General features: G+C 42.3%; 1 protein-coding gene across 4 annotated transcripts in view; it reads right to left on the bottom strand.

Moving 5' to 3' along the window:
* The window catches only part of LOC129704758 (hyaluronidase-1-like), a 41,675-nt gene extending 19,391 nt beyond the window's left edge, over positions 1–22,284 (bottom strand). The window contains exons 1-3 of one of the 4 annotated variants that reach the window (XM_055648084.1): positions 22,124–22,284; positions 17,442–17,561; positions 3,617–7,737 (exon numbers count right to left, since the gene is read on the bottom strand). In XM_055648084.1, coding sequence (XP_055504059.1) covers positions 6,508–7,737; positions 17,442–17,516 — 1,305 coding nt within the window. In that variant the 5' untranslated portion in view covers positions 17,517–17,561; positions 22,124–22,284 and the 3' untranslated portion in view covers positions 3,617–6,507. The other 3 variants (XM_055648083.1, XM_055648082.1, XM_055648081.1) reach the window with 3 other exon arrangements.
* Between the last annotated feature and the right edge of the window lie 1,010 nt (positions 22,285–23,294).

Here is a 23,294-nt window from a genome sequence, read left to right on the forward strand (position 1 = left end):
GGCGACTGCAAATAGCGGTGAACACTCCCCAGTCCATCATAGGTACTGACCTCCCCACCATCGAAGGGATTTAGTGGATTTGATGCCTCAAAAGGGCAGCCAGCATCATCAGTGACCCACACTACCTTGGCTACATTCTCACTTCACTCCTGTCATTGGGAAGATATAGGAGGTATGAGGTACAAATCCTTAGCTCCCTGAAAGTGACACTAAATAGGGTGGTAAAGAATGCATACCGCATGCTTGCCTACATCGATTGATGGAAAATCAAATTGCCCTATATAAAACACTCTTTGGGCCACATTTAGAGTATTGGGTGCAGTTAACACCTATAGGCAGGATGTGGAAACCTGGTAGAGGGTGCAGTGTAAGTTCACCAGGATGTCTCCTGGACTGGATATATTGACCATAAGGAGAGGTTGGAGGCTGAGGGATGACCTGATAGAAGCAACAAAATCATGATGGGATACATAATCAAAGTCTTTATTCCCAATGTCAAATATCAGCAGATAGAATGGCGATTTTTTAAAACTATATCCCCCATCATGCAGAGACTGAGCCACACCCACACTTCCGGGTTTTATAACCTCTCCCCCTCCCACCGGAAAAGGTGTGGCTTTCAGGGCGTGATTGACAGAAGAGAGATTCTCAACATTTTTTAAACACTAATAACACTTTTATTTTTCATTGATGGGAAGAATTCTCTGCACCTGCTCAGCGGAGGGGGGACTTAGTAAGATGGCCAAAAATCACAGCCGTGGTAGCATTTTATCTTAAAACAATATACAGTGCAAACAGGAAGTGCATTTGCAGTAGTGCCTTTCAACAACTTCATGCCACCATTTGCAGTAAGTGCCTTTCAACTTCAAGCCAAAATGCCCCGCCACTATTTGCAGTAAAGTGCCTTTCAACTTCAAGCCAAATCACCCGCCACCATTTGCAGTAAGTAGTGCCTTTCAACTTCAAGCAAAGCACCCAAACAACCATTTGCAGGTAGTGCCTTTTACTTCAAACAAACCATATTTTCATTTTCAAACCACATTAAGGGTACTTACAGTTGTGTGGACATTTGTTCAGTTATTCAGAGCTCATAGAGACGTGACCCTTGGCTTCATCCATCTTGCAGAGAGTGAGTGAGGCACACCACTTCCTGGTTTTATAGTCCCTCCCCCTCCCACCAGCAGGTGCAGCAGAGAGAATGGTGATTTTTTTAAACTTCAAGCCAAAGCTCCCAAGCCACCATTTGCAGTAAATAGTGCCTTTCAACTTCAAGCCAAAGCACCCAAGCCACCATTTGCAGTAATTAGTGTCTTTCAACTTCAAGCCAAAGCACCCAAGCCACCATGTGCAGTAAGTAGTGCCTTTCAACTTTCAAGCAAATCACCCACCACCATTTGCAGTAAGTAGTGCCTTTCAACTTCAAGCCAAAGCACCCAAACAACCATTTGTAGGCAGTGCTTTTTTACTTCAAACAAACCATATTTTCATTTTCAAACCTCATTAAGGGTACTCACAGTTGTGTAGACATTTGTTCAGTGTTATTCAGAGCTCATAGAGACGTGACCTTTGGCTTCATCCATCTTGTAGAGACTGAGTGAGGGACACCACTTCCTGGTTTTATAGTCCCTCCCCCTCCCTCCAGCAGGTGCAGCAGATAGAATGGCGATTTTTTTAAACTTCAAGCCAGCTCCCAAGCCACCATTTGCAGTAAGTAGTGCCTTTCAACTTTAAACCCAAGCTCCCAAGCCACCATTTGCAGTAAATAGTGCAAATCAACTTCAAGCCAAAGCACCCAAGCCACCATTTGCAGTAAGAAGTGCCCTTCAACTTCAAGCCAAAACACCCAAGCCATCATTTGCAGTAAGTAGCGCCTTTCAACTTCAAGCAAAGCATCCAATCCACTATTTGCAGTAAGTAGTGCCTTTCAACCTCAAGCCAAAGCACCCAAGCCACCATTTGCAGTAAGTAGTGTCTTTCAACTTCAAGCCAAAGCACCCAAGCCACCATTTGCTGCAAGTAGTGCCTTTCAACTTCATGCCACCATTTGCAGTAAGTAGTGCCTTTCAACTTCAAGCCAAAGCACCCAAGCCACCATTTGCAGTAAGTGCCTTTCAACTTCAAGCCAAATCACCCGCCATCATTTGCAGTAAGCAGTGCCTTTCAACTTCAAGCAAAGCACCCAAGCCACCATTTGCAGTAAGTAGTGCCTTTCAACCTCAAGCCAAAGCACCCAAGCCACCATTTGCAGTAAGTAGTGTCTTTCAACTTCAAGCCAAAGCACCCAAACAACTATTTGCAGGCAGTGCCTTTTTACTTCAAACAAACCATATTTTCATTTTCAAACCACATTAAGGGTACTCACAGTTGTGTAGACATTTGTTCAGTGTTATTCAGAGCTCAGAGAGACGTGACCCTTGGCTTCATCCATCTTGCAGTGACTAAGTGAGGCACACCACTTCCTGGTTTTATAGTCCCTCCCCCTCCCTCCAGCAGGGGCAGCAGAGGGAATGGTGATTTAAAAAAAACCCATTAATATCTCTGATTTTTAATCGATGGGAAAAATCCTCTGCACCCATAAGGCGGAGAGGGGCTCTGAGCGAGGTGGCCAAAATTGACGGCCGTATGGCGGCGTTCTGTCGGAAATCGCAGCACAGTGGGCCAAAAGCGGTCAAGATCAGAGATTTAGTAATGTATAAGATTATACTGACTACCTTAACCTACCTGATCTCCTGGTGGCTCAGCACTTCAACTCCCCCTCCCATTCCCAATCTGACCTTTCCATCCTGGGCCTCCTCCCTTGTCAGAGTGAGGCCCAGAGCAAATTGGAAAAACTGCACCACATATTTTGCTTGAGTAGTTTACACCCCAGCGGTATGAACATTGACTTCTCTAACTTCAGATAGCATTTGCTTTCTCTCTCTACCCCCTTCCCCTTCTCAGTTCTTTACTAGTCTTACTGTTTCCGACTACATTCTATCTTTGTCCCGCCCCCTCCCCTGACATCTGTCTGAAGAAGGGTCTCGAACCGAAACGCCGCCCATTCCATCTCTCCAGAGATGGTGCCTCACCCGCTGAGTTACTCCAGCATTTTGTGTCTACCGTCAAAATATATTGTGTAGGAAGTGTAGATGCCGGTTTAAACTGCAGAGAGGCACAAAATGCTGGAGTAACTCAGCAGGACAGGCAGCATTTCTGGAGAAGGAATGGGTGACATTTCAGGTCGAGACCCTTCTCTGACTAGTCTAGTTATATTGTCATTGAATAAAATTAACCTCATCATTCTTCACTGATTTAGCATGGGCCACGATGCAAAGCGATAACACCCCACAACTGCAGAATGAAAGAAAGAACTGCAGAACAGGATTGCGGCACTACATTGATCGCTGTAGTTAATCAATGCCATGGATTAAAGAGAAAAATAAAAATAATATTCAGCTGGGTGGATTTATTTGGAAAAGGCAGTGCCAGTCTGAAAGAAAAATGTGGGTTTCCAATGTACATAAAAAATCACAATCATGCCAGATACTGGGAAATATTTGATTCAGAAACATTAACTCAGCAATATGTAGCCCACTCAATGTTCAAATGATTTGTTGAAAGAACAAAAAGTAATATATCACAGGAACACAATGCTTTATTCTGAAGAATTGATGTAAATGAATTGATGAAATATAGTTGGCCAAGAAATCAAGCAGTGTTCTTGATCAAACATTTTACTCTGAGAAGGTAAACATTTGGTTTATTATTAGTCATTTTATACTGGACCAATCCAAAATCGGTCATGCTGACCACACTTATTTCCATAATCAGTTTAAATATTTATTTAATTTTACCTTAACAACCACTCCATGTGAATTCATGTTCCAATACTGTTCTAATGGAATACACTTTCCATCGCCTTATCTCTTCACTCTTTGTGACTTTTTAATCAAATTACGTGGATTATGTATTCTTAATCAGGAGAAAGAAGTCTCCATGTTCAGTCTGCCACCACACCGCCCTAATTATAAGAAATAGCTTTAAAAGTTAATGCAGTAGTTTTTCCTTGATAAAACCATCCTAATGTCTCATTTATAACCATATAACAATTACAGCATGGAAACAGGCCATCTCGACCCTTCTAGTCCGTGCCGAACACGTAATCTCCCCTAGTCCCATATACCTGCGCTCAGACCATAACCCTCCATTCCCTTCCCATCCATATAACTATCCAATTTATTTTTAAATTATAAAAACGAACCTGCCTCCACCACCTTCACTGGAAGCTCATTCCACACAGCTACCACTCTCTGAGTAAAGAAGCTCCCCCTCATGTTACACCTGAACTTCAGTCCCTTAATTCTCAAGTCATGTCCCCTTGTTTGAATCTTCCCTACTCTCAGTGGGAAAAGCTTTTCCACGTCAACTCTGTCTATCCCTCTCATCATTTTAAAAACCTCTATCAAGTCCCCCCTTAACCTTCTGCGCTCCAAAGAATAAAGCCCTAACTTGTTCAACCTTTCTCTGTAATTTAGTTGCTGAAACCCAGGCAACATTCTAGTAAATCTCCTCTGTACTCTCTCTATTTTGTTGACAGAAAACAATTAAGAATATTTAGAAAACAATTAAGAATATTTATAATGTTATTTAAGGGTTTTTTCCCCGCCCACAAATAAATGGTTACTTTAATTTTCCTGTCTAATACTGGCAATATGCAATAGCTTCAAAATACCTGTTGAACCTGTGCCGCTCCAATGATAATCTATATACAGTGGAGGTTATAGCAGCACAATATGAAGACAGGAGTGGTGTCACTGTATAGTTCATTCACATTACTGTTGTGTCCACTCTTCACTTAACCTGAATGCAGACTAAGCTCTTCATCCGAAGATAGACACAAAATGCTGGATTAACTCAGCGGGACAGGCAGCATCTCTGGAAAGAAGGAATGGGTGACGTTTTTGGTCGAGACCCTTCTTCAGACCTCGTCATCCTCCAGATCAAATAACGTGTAACCTTGTCGGCAGATGCACAACTGTGACCAAACCCTCCGCAGCTGTCTCTGGAGTCTAAGTATAGTCTTGGCCTTTCACAACTGTTCCTTTCAGAATGTGAATCCGGTAAAATGTTTTCACAGAATTGAACTTACTAAGAATTTGCACTTTTTAAAAAAAACTTCACAACAGTGTTGAAATAAATTGCATACGTTTCTGAAACATCAGATTAAACATTTTTGTAAATGTCGCGTATGTATTCAGAAGTCTGTAAAACAATTTGAGATGTGCTTAAAGATTGTAAAGGAGGTTTAAGCTATTTTGTTATAGGAAAGAACTGCAGATGCTGGTTTAAATCGAAGGTCGACACAAAATGCTGGAGTAACTCAGCGGGACAGGCAGCATTTCTGGGGAGAAGGAATGGATGATGTTTCGGGTCGAGACCCTTCTTCAGACTTCAAGCTCTTTTTAATCTGAGTTTCAGAATAGCTGGAGGATGCCTTTTAGACATTTTTATTTTTAATTGAAAGATACAGCGTGGAAACGGGCCCTTCAGCCACCAGCCCCATGCTGTCCATTGATTATCAGTTCAAACTAGTTCTGTTATCTCACTTTTGCATCCACTCCCTAGATACCAGGGGCAAATTGTAGAAGCCAATCAACCTAACGATTTTATGGGCAACAAGATGCTCCAAATGATGTTTTGTTTATTACGTTTTATTTATTAAGTTGAGGGAAGAATGAATAGGAACCTGAGGGGCACCAAGTAAAAGTAGGTAAAAGCAAAATTCAAAGCAGGTGCATGGAACGAGCTGACCACTTAAGGAAGACCACTAAAATTCCAGTCAGAGACTGCTATCCTGTCTGACTTCATTCAAAACCCACAATTCATGACAATTACCATGTTATGCTAACTTTATTTCAGAATCAGTTATTTTCATTGTAATCTGAAGAAATATTCCCCATTCTCAATTGTTTAACTTGATTCTAATATTCTTTACCGCCATTTCATACCACAGTCACAAACCTCAGGAATACAGCATGGTTTAGCGTCCACGATGATTGCAACATAAATCACACAACTAGTTCAAGAGATCATTCAAGAAAATAATTGCCAAGCCAGGAAATGTAACAATAAAAAGCAAAAAAGCACTGTAAATGCTTAAAAACCGTGATTCATGCAGACAACTTGCTTCAATTAAATGAAGTTAAATGAGAATATTGTTGCCTAGAAAAATAACGGGCGGCATACCCTGAATTTCTCAAGAGTGGGTTTCACATGTATAAAGGTATTCAATTCTGTTCTTCAGTTAAAACATGCTAAAACATTCAAACATAATCTATACGACCTCTTGCCTCTTGCATTTACATTGGACATTTGTCTACACCAATTACTTAAAAGAAAATCATTCGAACAATTCAACTATCCATAGTTGTTATTCTGAAATACCAATTTAAACAGCCTCTCATTCTTTGAAACCACTTCCAACCAAAACTTGTGGTTCTTTTAGAACATTTACTCTTGCATTGTACTTCATTTGGCATCAGTTAATTCAAGGCAACTTTCAAACATATTCTTCAAATCATTTGGACCAAATTTGATGTCTTTCTTCATCCAGAAGATAGGACGACCTTTAACACATTGGTAAGGAGTCTCCCACTGGCTTTGTGTAGCTTTTCCTTTCCCTTGGAAGGATTCAGGTAAATCGCATGCCAACTGGGATAACTTTGATAATGTTTCAGAAGTCAAAGGCAAAGGTGGTGGTGCGGGAGGTAATGCCACCAAATCAGCAGTTGGTGAGGAAAGTTGAAAGGGATCAGCTGAAGGAGAATGCAACTGGGACGTTTTTGAAGTGGGGAGAGCGGGTGACGGAGAGGATGTGTTGCAAGCATGGGTCTGTCCATGTAACTGTGAAGTATTTAGGGAGCAAGGGGCTGCGTGCAAACCCGGTATTGGTGGTGGGAGCGGAGGTGGGGGAGGAATAGGACAACGCTGATCTAACTGGGAAGTGGTTGAGGAACAGGACACTGAAGTCTGAAGTTGCCCAGATGGCAAAGAGGATGCAGTAAGAGATGATGGAAAAGGTACTGGTGCATTAGACTGAGAAGATGGGACGGGATGAGGTGCTGAAGGAAGATTTAGTCGATGGTTCTGAACAGGTGCAAACACAGGGGCGGGAGGTGGTTGTGGAGCAGGGGATGGCACATGTGGCGATAGACAAGAGGATAGTAGAGAACCACGTGGTGGTGAAATTGTTGGACGAGACAACTTTTCAAGGAATTCCATGGTCATGAATGCGCTCATAGACCCTGCATTCTGCACTGGGTCAGTTAGTACATAACCCAAGTGGGAATAAAAGTCTTGTTTATCATGAGTCGTGAGATACAGAGTTTTGAATCCTCGGTTTTTCGCATAGGCTTCAGTGGCTTCCATTAATTTTCTGCCATAACCTTTGCCTCGAAATGCCTTAGCAACTACGACTGTCTCCACGAACAAGCCGGCGGATTTACCAACCACAAGAGACAGCTTGCTGTGACCCACCAGTTGGCTCCTGTTTTCATTGGTCGTGCTTCCAGCATCCTTTAGAATCTTTTTCAACACGAGACAAACTGGGAAGCTATTGGAAGATTTCTGGAGTGAGTGAATCCGAGATGCTTTGCTCCTCTTCCATTCTTCATTGATGAGATCTGCACAAGCCTCCACAAGCTCTGGACTGTAGTGCAGAGGAACTGCTCTCAACTCTTCAGTTATGATCTTCTCACACTAACAGCAATAAAATGTTAGAATTCAATTATGCATCAAGAAGCTGACAAAACAAGGCCCTACCTTCGTGTAAGGAGGTCAGGCTGCATTCAAACAGTTTAGGGTTCTGTAGACAATGATGCATATATCTTTTGTTTGACTCATTTTTCTTTTACATCCCAATTATGTTTCAGATTGCATATGCTATTTCCTGCCATTGCATCAATCTTTCTCTTTAACTGACTACATGGAAGTTCTTAGTTTCATTTACGCAAGACGATCCCTTGCAACACTGCACATGGGAAGAAATTAACTGTATGGTGCAAGAAAGTTTGACACAAATATTTAAAAACAATGCAACAATATGAAACAATAAATTAGCATTAATCTAATCTGAGAAATTAAAGATTAACAAAATAAACTGTAAATAGAAATATGATTTTCGCTTGTTATTTTAACATTGCAACAAAAGACTTCAAACCGCCACAAACCAAACACCACACATGCCTCATTTGACACAGGCAACATGAAAAGCTTACATATGGATACTGCACAAAGTTAGCAATTAGCTTTGAATTAACACATTAAGGCAGCACCTGCACACATTAAATTATTAAAATCTAAAACCTTGGATCAGCAAATTCTGTTAATACCCAAAAGACATTGTGGTAAATTGAAAATAATTTAATGGACATGTGTGAGGAACTGAATGGAGCAAGCAAGAGAAAATTAAAGCAAAGGGCAAATGAAACACAGATGAGTACGGAATAAACTGCAGCCGTGAAGATTGAAGGTGGAATTAGAATTGAAGTTTAAGACTGGGGCCAAAGGCAAAGGAGAGGAAATGCAAGTATTGAATGAGTATTGAAGGGTGAGGCAAGAGACTGCATATACTGGAATCTGGAGTAACGTACAATCTGTTGGTAGAAATCAGCAGGTCAAACAGCATCAGTGGAGTGAAATAGACAGTCAGGTCAGGAATATTGAAGGACGATGGGTCAGATGGGTGAATGAATGAAAGGGCAGCTTTATGTCTTTGACCCTAGGGCAGATTATAGGAGGACATATGAATTGTAGAGAAAAATAACTTAGGGTATCGGGGAAAAAATTATTAAAAGGGATTGTACCTTTAAAAATCAATGGGAGTTGTCAAAGTATAGAGTTACAAGTTTGGAGGGAAGTAAACAAAACATTCTAGCAAAGGATGGGACAATGTTTTCCACACATAACAAAATCCAATGAAGCAGGTAAAAGGTGGTTGGGTGAGTTGCAACAAAGTGCTTGAGGCTTCAGAAGCAACATTACAATGTGTTAAATTACAACATGGATAGGTGACGTTTCTTGTTGGAATTCTTCTTTAGACTGCTCCCTGCCCAACATGTTGCAGGTGTATGTTCTCCAGAGATGCTACCTGACCCGCTAAGTTACTCCAACACTATGTGAATTAATATAAGCAAAAATCTTATATTAAGGAAGGAAAGGAATTCTGGTTCTCAGTGTTCTAAGGTGTGGCCTCCAACTATGACTAATTCATAGGTAGTCAAAAATGCTGGAGAAACTCAGCAGGTGAGGCAGCATCGATGGAGCGAAGGAATAGGTGACGTTTTGGGCCAAGACCCTTCTTCAGACTGGGGGTGGGGGGGGGTGGGGGGAGAAAGAAAGGAAGAGGCAGAGACAGTAGGCTGTGGGAGAGCTGGGAAGGGGAGGGGAAGGTGGAAGAAAGGAAGGAGTATCTGAAATCAGAGGTCAATGTTCATACCGCTGGGGTGTAAACTACCCAAGCAAAATATAAGGTGCTACTCCTACAATTTGTGGTGGGACTCATTTTGGCCTCAATTCATGACAAGTTCATGACTAATTCATGACTAGTTGGGGTATGACTGCAGAGATTGTGTCAACGATTTGGTTCCCATTCCACTACAATGCCCAAACACCACAGCCCGAGTACAGAATTGTTATATTACACAATTACTCCAAGCTTATTATTAACAGATGGCCTTATTGCATAATGAGAGGCATCTGATGAATGGTACGTTCTATTCTCTTGTGGGGATGGGCAACTTTTCTGCTCACTCCCAGATCCTGAACCACGGCAATCTCTGCAATGAAGGTACTTCAACAGTGAAGATATGTGACTTAAAGAGTAACTGGGTAAGTGATAAAAGAAACATGCCCCTGCTACCCTTGTCCTCCTAAGTGCTCACTACTGACAATGTCGCACAAGCTGCTGCAGCATTCCCTGTGGTGTTCATATTGACAGGTTAGTGATATCCTGGTGCAGGTGGACAGAACCTAGGTTTAAAGTTTGACCCATCTACGGGGGCTCCCTGGATTATATATGTTTCCGTGCTGTATCTCTAAAATCTAAAACTAATTTGAATCAGGAATAAAAAAAAGTCTAAAGCCTAAAGTGATACCATATGTGTAGCTTTAGCCAACAGATGTTTCTGATCCACATTGAAATCATCTGCAGGGCAGTACAGAGGAATAGAACCCCTACGTAACCTGGGGCCTGTCATTATAGTAAAACAGAACACCTCGGAATTCACCTGCAAGTCTGCATGAACAATAAAACGCAAGGCGTTGTGAGGATTAATCTTCCAACTTTCTCCTTCAGTTCAAAAACCACTACTAAATCAGCTAATTTGACTCATTTACCAAGAGTGCACTAAAATGGAGAAATAATTCATCACTTGGAAATTACTAGGAAACATAGAAATTAGGTGCAGGAGTAGGCCATTCGGCCCTTCAAGCCTGCACCGCCATTCAATATGATCATGGCTGATCATCCAACTCAGTATCCCGTACCTGCCTTCTCTCCATACCCTCTGATCCCCTTTAGCCACAAAGGCCACATCTAACTCCCTCTTAAATATAGCCAATGAACTGGCCTCGACTACCCTCTGTGGCAGAGAGTTCCAGAGATTCACCACTCTCTGTGTGAAAAAAGTTCTTCTCATCTCGGTTTAAAAGGATTTCTCCCTTATCCTTAAGCTGTGACCCCTTGTCCTGGACTTCCCCAACATCGGGAGCAATCTTCCTGCATCTAGCCTGTCCAACCCCTTAAGAATTTTGTAAGTTTCTATAAGATCCCCTCTCAATCTCCTAAATTCTAGAGAGTATAAACCAAGTCTATCCAGTCTTTCTTCATAAGACAGTCCTGACATCCCAGAAATCAGTCTGGTGAACCTTCTCTGCACTCCCTCTATGGCAATAATGTCCTTCCTCAGATTTGGAGACCAAAACTGTACGCAATACTCCAGTGTGTGGTCTCACCAAGACCCTGTACAACTGCAGTAGAACCTCCCTGCTCCTATACTCAAATCCTTTTGCTATGAAAGCTAACATACCATTCGCTTTCTTCACTGCCTGCTGCACCTGCATGCCTACTTTCAATGACTGGTGTACCATGACACCCAGGTCTCGCTGCATCTCCCCTTTTCCTAGTCGGCCACCATTTAGATAAGCCAAAGAGAGATGGAGAAAATCAAATAAACTGATCCTGTAGGAGATAAAAAAAACAATAGTACTCTTTTCTTGTAAGATAAAGAGCTAATCAATAGTCATAAGGCACAGAATTGTACAGCAAAGAAACGGGCCATACTATTTGCCAGCATTGGGTGTGTATCCTTCCAACATTTGTCGAATAAAGTGCCTGTCTAAATGTCTCTGAAAAGTAATTGCATCTGACTTCACCTCCTCTTCTGGCAGTGAGTTCCAAATAACACCATTCTCTAGGAAGAAATCTTTCTCTTCAAATCCCCTACATCCCCCCCCCGCTCACCTTAAACCTATGGCCTCTTGTTTTCAATACCCCTCTCAAGAGACAAAAAAATCTGACTTTCTACCCAATCTATACCTCTTATAACTTTATATGATTCCGTCAGTTCACTCCTCAGCATCCTTCACTCCAGGGCAAACAAACCCAGCCTATTTAATCTCCCCCCATAACTTGAGTCCTCCAATGCAGGTAACATTCTGGTGAATTTCCTCTGGACTGTCTCCAGTGCAAGTGCGGTGGCCAGAACTGCATACAATACTCCAAATGTGGTTTAGCCAATGTTTTGTAAAGTTGCAACATAACATCCCAACTTGTATATTCTTTGCCCAAAACTAGGAACGCAAGCATCCCATATGTATTCTTCACCACACTATCTACCATTAAGGCTATTGAGGCTGTTTCAATGTAAAAACACAAGAAAAGAACTAGAATTTCAATCTGTAACAAATTCCCATCGATACTCAGTAATCGGTGCAAGTCATAGATAATTATATCCTGAAGAGCAAGAGTGAAAATGTCAACCAACATCGACACTTGCATTCACTTTCTTAAATCTTTCAATTTTAGAGTACTGTCCTTTAAAAAACAATTAAAAATGTCAGAACGCACAAATCTGCTTATCCTTTTGACAGCGTTTGACTTACCACGTGGCAAAATGCCACTGTGATGGAAATGTTTTTCTAGCAACGACTTGGATGAAATCGGTAGAAAGGCTTCAGCATTGCAGGAATGCTTATACCAACTGAAGGGTTTAGCTACACCCAGCCATCAGGAAGTAACTGACCCTCTTATGACAGTTCCCCAAACAGCATTCATCAATACTTATTTTTAAAACATAACTTATTCAGGCATCATCAAAAGAAAAAAAAGCGTTTTTTAATTCAGTCACTGTTTAGCCTCGGGTTTTGAAATATAAAGTCATGTTCAGAGTTGTGCTCTTGGAGCGCAGGGAACTGTTTCTCAGGTTTAAATTGGGCAACACATCCATTACAGCACAGACCCTTGCACAAGTTCTGTCGGTTGCACTGTCAAAATACTTTGACGGTTAGTTTAAGATATTGCAATGAAACAAATCTACCAGATGTAAAGAGTTGAGTTATTTGTGGTTTGAAATTTGGGAATTGAGATAACATAATATTTCTTCTTTAGACGTCCCTTGTGATCAAGTATGGCTTGCTATTACTCTAGATTTGTGGGGTCTGGGATGACCAATGAGGCCAACATTGGAAGCATAAACTTTACCATAGTTGGGGCTCTGGATGTCTAACGGGACAGGAGGATGATTAGTTTATTTCACACACCTCACACTGGGCTCCCAAATGTTGGTGGCAAGATTCTCTGTGTTATACTGAATGCATCTTCTCCAGGATGAGTCAATTGGGATGATTCGTTATTTTTTAAGGCGGATTTGCAATTGAAATATCTGGAATTCTCCGCCTCTGCCCACCTGGTAATCTTTTCTCCAGAGAGCTTGGAATAGAGTGCTTTTGGAATCTGGTATCACACCTGCCTAACCACTGACATAAGCAAAAGTTAGATAGTTTGAATTGAGAATGGATAGCAATGCTAACTCACTTTCACGGTGCAGTTTCAACTCAGTAAAATGTTCAAAGGCACATCACAAGAGTGGCATTAAACAAAACTTGAAATGAGCCCACAAAAATAAATATCGGACAAGGTTAAAAGAACACCTTAAAAGTGGTTATCGAGCTGCAGTGAAAGGGAAATTTAAGGATGAAATCTCAGAATTCAGGACCACAAGCAGCTAAAGTCAGTCACCAATGGTTAAAAAAAAAATGGATATGCAAAAGGCCAGAATTGGAACAATGAAAAAAAATCTTTAGAGGTTTTATGGGTGAAGCGGGCCAGAGAGATAAAGTAGCGGTCTACAGAGATTTCAAGAGAGAGTCAAGATTTTGATAACAAGGTGAGAATTTTAAATTTAAAGTCCAAATTTTGAATTCATAGAAGTACTTTGGCATGCTTGCTTTCATCAGCCGAGGCATGAAGAGTACAAGAAATGGGGTATTACATTTAGAGTTCTGCAAAATGTGGGTTAGGCCACACTTGGAGTATTGCGAGCATTTCTGGTTGCCACACAACTGGAAAGATGTAATGAATTTATAAAGGGAGCAGAAATAATTCTCAAATGTCCAGTCTGAAGTCTGAAGAAGGGTCTCGACCCGAAACGTCACCCATTCCTTCTCTGTAGAAATGCTGCCTGTCCTGCTGCGTTACTCCAGCTTTTTGTGTGTATCTATAATTCTCAAGGATGTTGGCTGAAATGGAGGGCTTGCGTTAGAAAGGGAGATTGGATGGACTGGAACTTTTTTCCCTGGAGCAAAGGAGACTAAGTGGCGACATGACAGAGAAGTGTAAAATTACGAGGCATAGTAGGTAGCCAGTGTGTTTCCATGGTAGCTCTGTTTCAAACTGGAGGGCATATGTTTAAGGTAAGCGGGAGGAGGTTTAAAAGGAATCTGATGGGTAAGTTTCTCACACAAAGAATGAGCTGCCAGAAAAGATGGTGGAGCCAGGAACACTAACAACATTTAAGAGGCATCTGGATAGATACTTGAATGGCAAGACATGGAAGGATACTGAATTAATGCAGGCAAGTGGCATTAGTAAAGCAAGGCATGATAATTAGCATAGACGCAATAGGCTGAAGGGCCTATTTTAGAAACATAGATATTAGGTGCAGGAGTAGGCCATTCGGCCCTTCGAGCCTCCACCGCCATTCAATATGAACATGGCTGATCATCCAACTCAGTATCCCGTACCTGCCTTCTCTCCATACCCCCTGATAAATGCATTTTGTTGTCTCTGTACTGTACACTGACAATGACAATTAAATTGAATCTGAATCTGATCCCCTTAGCCACAAGGGCCACATCTAACTCCCTCTTAAATATAGCCAATGAACTGGCCTCAACTACCCTCTGTGGCAGAGAGTTCCAGAAATTCACCACTCTCTGTGTGAAAAAAGTTCTTCTCATCTCGGTTTTAAAGGATTTCCTCCTTATCCTTAAGCTGTGACCCCTTGTCCTGGACTTCCCTAACATCGGGAACAATCTTTAAAACTTTAAAACAATTTTACGTTGTATAGCTCCAAAGCAGGAAAATGGAACTATATACACCAGACATAACCCTGATATATGGCAGAACAGATTTTAAGGGCCAGGTGGTCTTCTCCTGCTACTCCTAATTTTCGTGTGCAGTTAATAAATGAAATAGATAACTTGCAGCGATGTTGGAATTTCTAAAGCACCTTTCCTGAATTCAGGACAGTCCATAGCACTTCATATGAAACATGTTTAAATTTAATTACTTAGTGTAGTCAATAGCAGGCCTACCCAAACAGTAACCCGATCATCTGCCTTGTGTTTAGTTAGGCTGAGTGTTGGTCTGGGCATTGGTAACTTCCATGCCCTCCTTTGAGATAGTACTGTGAGATCCTTTATTACTTTCCTAGCAAAAGAATTGGAACTAGATTTATCATCTGATCTGGAGGCTCTTTCAGTAGCGCACCACTCCCTTAGTATTGTCATCACATCAGCCATCATCACTAGTTGGGATTGTCAGCCCAGACTTTTGTGCCCGTCTCAGCAACAAAATCCACGATCAAGGATTAAAATGATGCCAACTGAGATAAATATTACTTTTTAGAAATGCATATTAGACATCCTAATCATCAACAAACTGTGCATTGGGAAGTTTTCCATCCACCCAACTGATTCAACATCTTAAACAAAAATGACCACTTCCGATTCTGCAACATATTTTCTTTACCGCAGCAATTGGAGGCGTGGGTTCGTATCCCATTTCTGACACCATGTTGTTGGAACCTGTTGTTCGAATGACTTAACTCACGAACAGTTGTTAAGGTCCAAAGACTTTTATTAGCAATACAGCAGAGGTAACTTCATCTTAACACATAGCTCAAGACTGGGGAAGAAAGGGAACACAGGCTGTGGGTGTAGCTACATTATGACTCACATCATGAGTGACACTGATCTACGCTGTGAAACATTGTACTTTTGGAGATCGAATTCAAGGGAAAAGTTTACAGTTAATGGCAAGACCCTGAATAGCATTGATGTACTGGGGAATCTTGGGGTCCAAGTGCAACACTGCTTGAAAGTGGCAACACAAGTAGATAAAGAAGGCATATAACATATGGCAAAGAAGGCATATATGCTTGCCTTCAGAGGCCAGGGCATTGAAAATACGAATCAGGATGTCATGTTACAGCTTTGCAAGACTTTGGTTAGGCCGCATTTGGAGTGCTGCTTGCAGTTCCGGTTACTCCCTTACAGGAAGGATGTGGAGTCTTTGGAGTGTGCAGAAGTGGCTTCCCAGAATGTTGCCTGTTTTACAGAGTATTAGCTGTGAGGAGAGGTTGGACAACATGGTTGTTTTCTCTGGAGGCTGAGGAGAGCCTTGTAATTATGAGAGGCATAGCTAGGGTAAACAGTTATAACTTTTTCCTCCAGGGTGGAACTGTCAGATAACAGACGGCACAGCTTTAAGATAACAGAGGTAAAATTTAAAGGAGATGCGTGAGACAAGTTTTTTTTTATAGAGAGTGGTGGGTACCTGGAACTTGTTGCCAGGAGTGGTGGTGGGCGCATGGATGTGCAGGGAATGAACGAACTTGGATCACAGGTAGGCAGATGAGATTAGTTTAGCTTGGCATCATGATCAGCACAGACATTGTCAGCCAAAGGGCCTGTTTCTGTGCTGTACAGTCCTATTTCAATGCATATAAACCTTTTTACTGTATCTCAGTACACATGACAATAATACCCTAATCCAATCCAAGTTAAGAGTAAATACAAATTGGGTTTGCTTGATTTATACTTCCACCAGCTTTTTTGCGCATCTTAGCACATGGAAAATGACCAGCGTACAACTATTAAAATACCAGGTCACCACCACACCATCACTAACTGAAATTGTGTCCAAGTGTGACTCAGTACCATTGGTTGGTTTCATCTGGTTCAGATAAAGAACATGGACCTCTATCGGCATCCTGCTGGTAAAAACTATCATGGACATTAGATTTTAGCTTCCTGTTAGCCGTTGAATTGATGGTTGTGATCAACCAGTCGATCTTTTCAGCAAAGTCGACAAACCCAGCAGGAGAAGGGGCGATGATAATAAAGCAGGAAATAAACGTATCAGTAAAAGATAGAATCATAAACACCAGGAGTTGCTCAACCTCAGTCCCCCTGATTATCCAGCTCAATTCCAAGCCCAGGTTCTAGGGATATCTGATTGCTTTTGTACATTAACTGCCTTCTAGCTATGTTTAAACCTGTTGATATCTGCACATAACATAGATAAGTACAATAATTAGGTTTTGACCTAACTGTGGATTAGTTTATATAATATGAAATGTTTTTCAAAAGAAAATGACAAGACGAGAGAGAATGCTGATGGTCGGCATGGAATCGGTGGGCCATAGGGCCTGTATCCACGCTGTATCTTTCAATCTATCTATCACGTTAGTTGCTGAATGGCCATCTGACTCACCCCTCAGTTGGGGAGAGGAGGCACAATAATAAACAGCTCTGAGATTACCCCAAATTGTGAGCGGAAACAGAAGCTGCTACAAACACTCTTATCAAGGGCTGTGAAAAGACGTTCTCGTTTAGGGTAAGGCTTCACAGAATTCAGAAGACATTAATGTATATAAATTGTTGTTAACATAGCAAAACATATCAAGGGACTTAACAGCGGTGTTATCAGACGACAGCACAAAGATAAGCATTTGGGCATGTTAGCAACAACTTGAGCAAAGCGGTTGGTTTTAAGATGCTTCTTGAAGGAAGGACGCGTGGCGATAAGGTTGAGTATTTATGATTTAAATTTTAAAGGCATTAACCCCTCACTCAAAAGTGTGGTTGTTTGGCTGACCATACTTGGATCACAGATTTACCTCGATCTTTCCCGAACCTAACTCTGTACATCTGTTGACAGCCCCTGTGGGAGGGCTGGCCCAAGTCTTCGACATACCCACGACTGGAAGTACTCTGTCATCAACCAACGGGAGGCATGCCTGCAGCAGGGCAAGATATTAACAAGTAAGAAATTCTATTGGGTGGATAAGCCAAGATTAATGAATGAGAGCAGTGCATGAAAGATTATTTTGTCTTTTGTTAATTTGCCCCTCATACTCTCTGTTGAACGTGCTATCATTAGGTTTACCTAGAAAACCTAGAATCGGAAGCATTTAGGATAAACTATTGTGGCTGTTAGATAGAAGTAGATAAATCTCCTGACTTTGGAGCAATGGGCTCAGAAAGCATCAAGGACGAGTCCCACCCGGGTCACTCCCACTTCTCCACTTTCCCATTAGGAAAGAGGGATAGAATTGTGAAAACGCACACCTCCAGATTCAGGGAGCTTCTTCCCAGCTGTTATCAGGCAACTGAGCTATCCTATGAACAACTAGAGAGCAGTCCTCATTTGTTATCTGTCTCATTGGCGACACTCGGACTATCTTTAATTGGACTTTACTGGACTTCATCTTGCACAAAGCGTTATTCCCTTTATCATGCGTCTGTACACTGTGGATGGCTCGATTGTAATCATGTATTGTCTTTCCGCTGAATGGTTAGCATGCAACAAAAGCTTTTCACTGGACCTCGGTACACGTGATGATAAACTGAACTAACAGTGACTATGGAAGACTATTTCCCTTACACTTGCTGTTCTATAACCATTGTGTGATGGCCTGAATGAGGAATATATAGATCATGCTGTGTGCTACATGCCCTCTAGTTCCTTTACCATTAAACCATTAATCATTAGGGGGAACCTATATAGAAAATAGGTGCAGGAGTAGACCATTCGGTCCTTCGAGCCTGCACTGCCATTCAATATAATAGTTGAGTGGCAAATGACAATAATGCTACCTTTCCAATATTTAACTGAAGGAAATAATGGGTTATCGGGGCTGTATATTGTGACAGACAGCCTGATAGCTTGCATGTCATTTTAATGTTACACTTATCCCAACCCCCTGGATATTCCGGATTAATAAATTAAGGTTTTGTCAACTAATTACAAATCAGGCTAATTACAAATCAATAACATTAGCCAGCTCCGAAACATGAAGCGCTGAGCTGAGAAACGACAGAGCGCGAGAAATTTGTGATCAGCGTGAGAATTTGCCCAAATGCGTGATTCTCACGCTCAAAGTGTGAGAGTTGGCAGCCCTGCTGTCAGTAGTGCAATTTCCCCTCTTTTGTATCCCCCTTTGTCCCCCTTTGAGACATCTATATCCTGGAACATTATATAGATACTCCTGCCCTTTCCTGAACCATGTTTCCATCATTGCAAATATATAATTCTGTGTGCTGTTCCATGCTCTACACTTACCTGTCAGGTGCCTTCCATTAAAGAAAACAAAGTTTGTGTTTGCCAACCTGTTCATGCTCCCTAATCTGTACATCTGCCCTGTCCTGCCCTGCCCACAGGATATGATTCATCCTCTGATTTGTGTCAGAATCCCCACCTGCTACTCTGCCAGATTAGCAAAAACAAAGGCTGGAGGAACTCAGTAGGTCAGGCAGTTTCTCTGATAGGAATGAACAGGTGACATTTTGGGTCAGGACTATTTGCAGACTGATTGAGGTAGAGGGGGGGAGAAAGGCTGGAGTGATGAGTCAGCGTTGGCAGATGGGTGGAGTAAATGAGAAAGGCTGTAGGTGAAAAGGAGACAAGGATGTCTGATAAGGAGAGCAGTGAAATGCAATGGCGGCAGGAGGGGAATGCATGGAAGGGGACAGAGGGGAGGGAGAAAAAGTGAAGGAATAAAAGGGAAATCTTTACACAGAGAGTGGTGAATCTGTGGAATTCTTTGCTACAGAAGGTAGTTGAGGCCAGTTCATTGGCTATATTTAAGAGGGAGTTAGATGTGGCCCTTGTGGCTAAAGGGATCAGGGGGTATGGAGAGAAGGCAGGGATGGGATACTGAGTTGGTTGATCAGCCATTATCATATTGAATGGCGGTGCAGGCTTGAAGGGCCGAATGGCCTACTCCTGCACCTATTTTCTATGTTTTCTATGTTAATATGATCATGGCTGATCATCCAACTCAGTATCCTGTACCTGCCTTCTTACCATACCCCCTGATCCCTTTAGCCACAAGGGCCACATCTAACTACCTCTTAAATATAGCCAATGAACTGGCCTCAACTACCTTCTGTGGCAGAGAATGTGGCTCAGCAGTCATTCAGGCCACAGTAGGAAGACAAATTTCAAAAATTTAATAAATACATTTTAAAAACACGATACACAACTTTGAACATTATCTCCACATTTCTTAATTTCATAAACAACTAATATATATATATATACACTATATATATTAGTTTATGTGAAAGTTCAGCCACATAAAGTTCAGTGTGTGCGTTTATATATTTATTTCATTGTTGCATCAGTATATATATATATATATACACACACACACACATCTACTAAAGTATACATATACTAATACAACAATGAAATTCTTACTTGCAGCAGCACAACACAATATATAAACAGTGCAAATAATATAACAAACAAAAAGTTCATTAAAAAGTACATGTATATATATAAAACATGCATTGAACTTTATATATAAAGTATGCATATTTGTGTATGTAGGAAAGAATTGCAGATGCTGGTTTAAATCGAAGGTAAACACGGTGCCTCAGGAAGGCCGTCAGCATCCATAAAGACTCCTCACACCCTTGTAATGGACTGTTTGAACTACTTCCCTCCGGCAGACGTTACAAGGCCTTCTGTGCCCAAACCTCCAGACTCAGGAACAGCTTCATTCCCAGAGCAATAGCGGCTCTGAACCGGCCCTGCTGAGTGTCCCCCACCCCCCATGGACTGTCTCCCTCGGATGGTCACGTCGCACAGACACATCTGCACTTTAGTCTGTTTTGACTATTTTACTGTTGTAATATTCTTCTTACAAACCATGTCCTCGGGGTATCTAAATCTAAATGTTATTAGTTATTTAAGTTATGACATCGGATGGAAGCTGCATACCAAATCTCGTTGCGCTTATGTGCAATGACAATAAAATATATTATTATTATTAAGGTAAACACAAAATGCTGGAGTAACTCAGCAGGACAGGCAGCATCTCTGGAGAGAAGAAATGGTTGACATTTCGGGTCGAGACCCTTCTTCAGTGATGTCAGGGGAATGTGCGGGGCAGCGATAGAATGTAGTTTGAGACAGTAAGACTGGTGGGGGAGGGAATGGAGAGAGGGAAAGCAAGGGCGATTTGAAGTTAGAGAAGTCAATGTTCACACCGCTGGGGTGTAAGCTACCCAAGCAAAATATGTGCTGTTTCTCCAATTTGCGTTGGGCCTCACTCTGACAATGGAGGGGGCCCAGGACAGAAAGGACAGATTGGGAATGGGAGGGGGAGTTAAAGTGCCAAGCAACCAGGAGATCAGGTCGGTTAAGGCGGACTGAGCGGAGGTGTTCAACGGAATGATCGCCGAGCCTGCTGATGTACAGAAGTTGACACCTGGAACAGCAGATACAGTAGATGAGGTTCAAAGAGGTGCAAGTGAACCCCTGCCTCACGTGAAAAGATTGTCGGAGTCCTTGGATGGAGTCGAGGGGGGAGGTAAAGGGACAGGTGTTGCATCTCCTGCCGTTGTAGGGGAATGTATCTGGGGAGAGGGTGGTTTGGGTGGGAAGGGACAAGTTGACCAGGGAGTTGTAGAGGGAACAGTCTCTGTGGGAAGCAGAATGGGGTGGAGATGGGAAGCTGTGGCCAGTACTGGGATCCCGTTGGAGGTGGCAAAAATGTCGGAGGATTATATGTTGCATGCGACGGCTGATGAGGTGGAAGGTGAGGAAAAGGTGCTCTTCCTTGTTGGAAATGGGGGGAGGAGGAGCAAGAGCAGAACTGTGGGATATCGAAGAGACCCTGGTGAGAGCCTCATCTATAATGGAAGAGGGGTATGACTGTATGCCAAATCAAATTCCTTGTATGTTTTTACATACTTGGCAAATAAATAAATTAATTATTTATGTGTGTGTGTGTGTATATATATATATATATAAATAAAACATTTTATATATTTAGACACGTTCATATATATATATATACTTTATTATACACACCTTATACACACACACACACAAAGTTCTGTATGCATATATAATTTAACGATTTATATAGGATGTGTAGGAAGGAACTACAGATGCTGGTTTCAACCGAAGATAGACACACAATGCTGGTAGTAACTTCAGTCTGACGAAGGGTCTCGACCGAAACTTCTCCAGAGATACTGCCCGTCCCGCTGAGTTACTATGTTTACATATTCTGTTGTGATGCTGCAAGTAAGAATTTCAGTGTTCTGTTTGGAGTAAATTACACTCTTGACCAAAGATACTAGAGCTTCTATGATCTTTGATCTTGACTCCCTCGTGAAAGGGGGCAACCGATGAAAATACCATTTTTCAGCGGGCCTCAGTGAACTGAAGACAACTGAAGGCCGGGCCGGGGAAGCACCCAGTCCCCGCGCGTAGCCACCACCACGACCCGCCGCCGTCGCCGCACCACCACAACCTGACTTTCTAACGTGTTAGTTTGGTTACCGCTATCCCCGCATTCGGCCATGGTCTGAGGGTGAGGGAGGGCCCGGCCTTGGCGTCCTGCCCCTGGTCGGGGCTGCACAGCAGGAGCCCACATGCAGCGCCGCCTGTTGGTGGGAGGAACTGAGCTCCAGCGCCGCCTGTTGGTGGGAGGAACGGGGTGAGACCGTGACCGTGACCGTGACCGCCGGTGGCCGGACAATAAGGCGATCAGCTGGGATCGCGCTACCCACTGGCGCATTTTGACAGGTATTGCGCCGCCCTGACACCAATTGAACGTAAATGAGAGAGCGATTTTCAACTGAGTATGAATGACAAACGGGAATTATCCCGGGGATGATCGGTTTAACGTCTGAGGAACGCTTGATGGCTCTCATAAGTTCTAGGAGCAGAATTAGGCCATTTGGCCCATCAAGTTTACTCCGCCATTCCATCATGGATGATCTATTTCCCCCTCTCAACCCCATTCTCCTGTCTTCTCCCCATAACCCCTGACATCCTTACCAATCAAGAATCTGTTAATCTGCGCCTTACAAATGCCCATTGATTGGGCCCCCACATCTGTCTGTGGCAGTCAATTCCACAGATTGACCACCCTCTGACTAAATAAATTATTTCTCATGCCCTTCGAAAGATACGACCTTTTATTCTGAGTCGCAGGTATCTGGTCCTAGACTCTTCCACTAGTGGAAACATTCTATCACATCCACTCAATCCAGGCCTTTCACTATTTGCAGTCTCTGGTCCTGGAGTTTGAAAGGAGAGGGGGGATCTCATTGAAAGTTACCAAATAATGAAAGGCTTAGACAGGGTGGATGTGGAGAGGATGTTTCCACGAGTGGGAGAGTCTAGGTCCAGAGGGTACAGCCTCAGAATAAAAGGATCTACCTTTAGAATAGAGCTGATGAGCATTTTCTGAGCCAGAGGGTGGTAAATCTATGGAATTTATTGCACCAGACAGCGATGGATGTCAAATCATTGGGTATTTTAAAAACAAGATTGATAGGTTCTTAATTAGTGAGGGCGTCAAAGGTTGGGGGGAGAAGGGAAGCCTATGGGGATGAGAGGGAAAAATAGATTCATCATCGAATGGAGGAGTAGACTCGATGGGCCGAATGGTCCTGTGTCTTAGGGTTTATTTAAATATAAATCCAAGAACTCTACTATCAAGGAT

This window comes from Leucoraja erinacea, chromosome 16, assembly GCF_028641065.1.
Source record: "Leucoraja erinacea ecotype New England chromosome 16, Leri_hhj_1, whole genome shotgun sequence".
NCBI lineage: Eukaryota > Metazoa > Chordata > Chondrichthyes > Rajiformes > Rajidae > Leucoraja > Leucoraja erinaceus.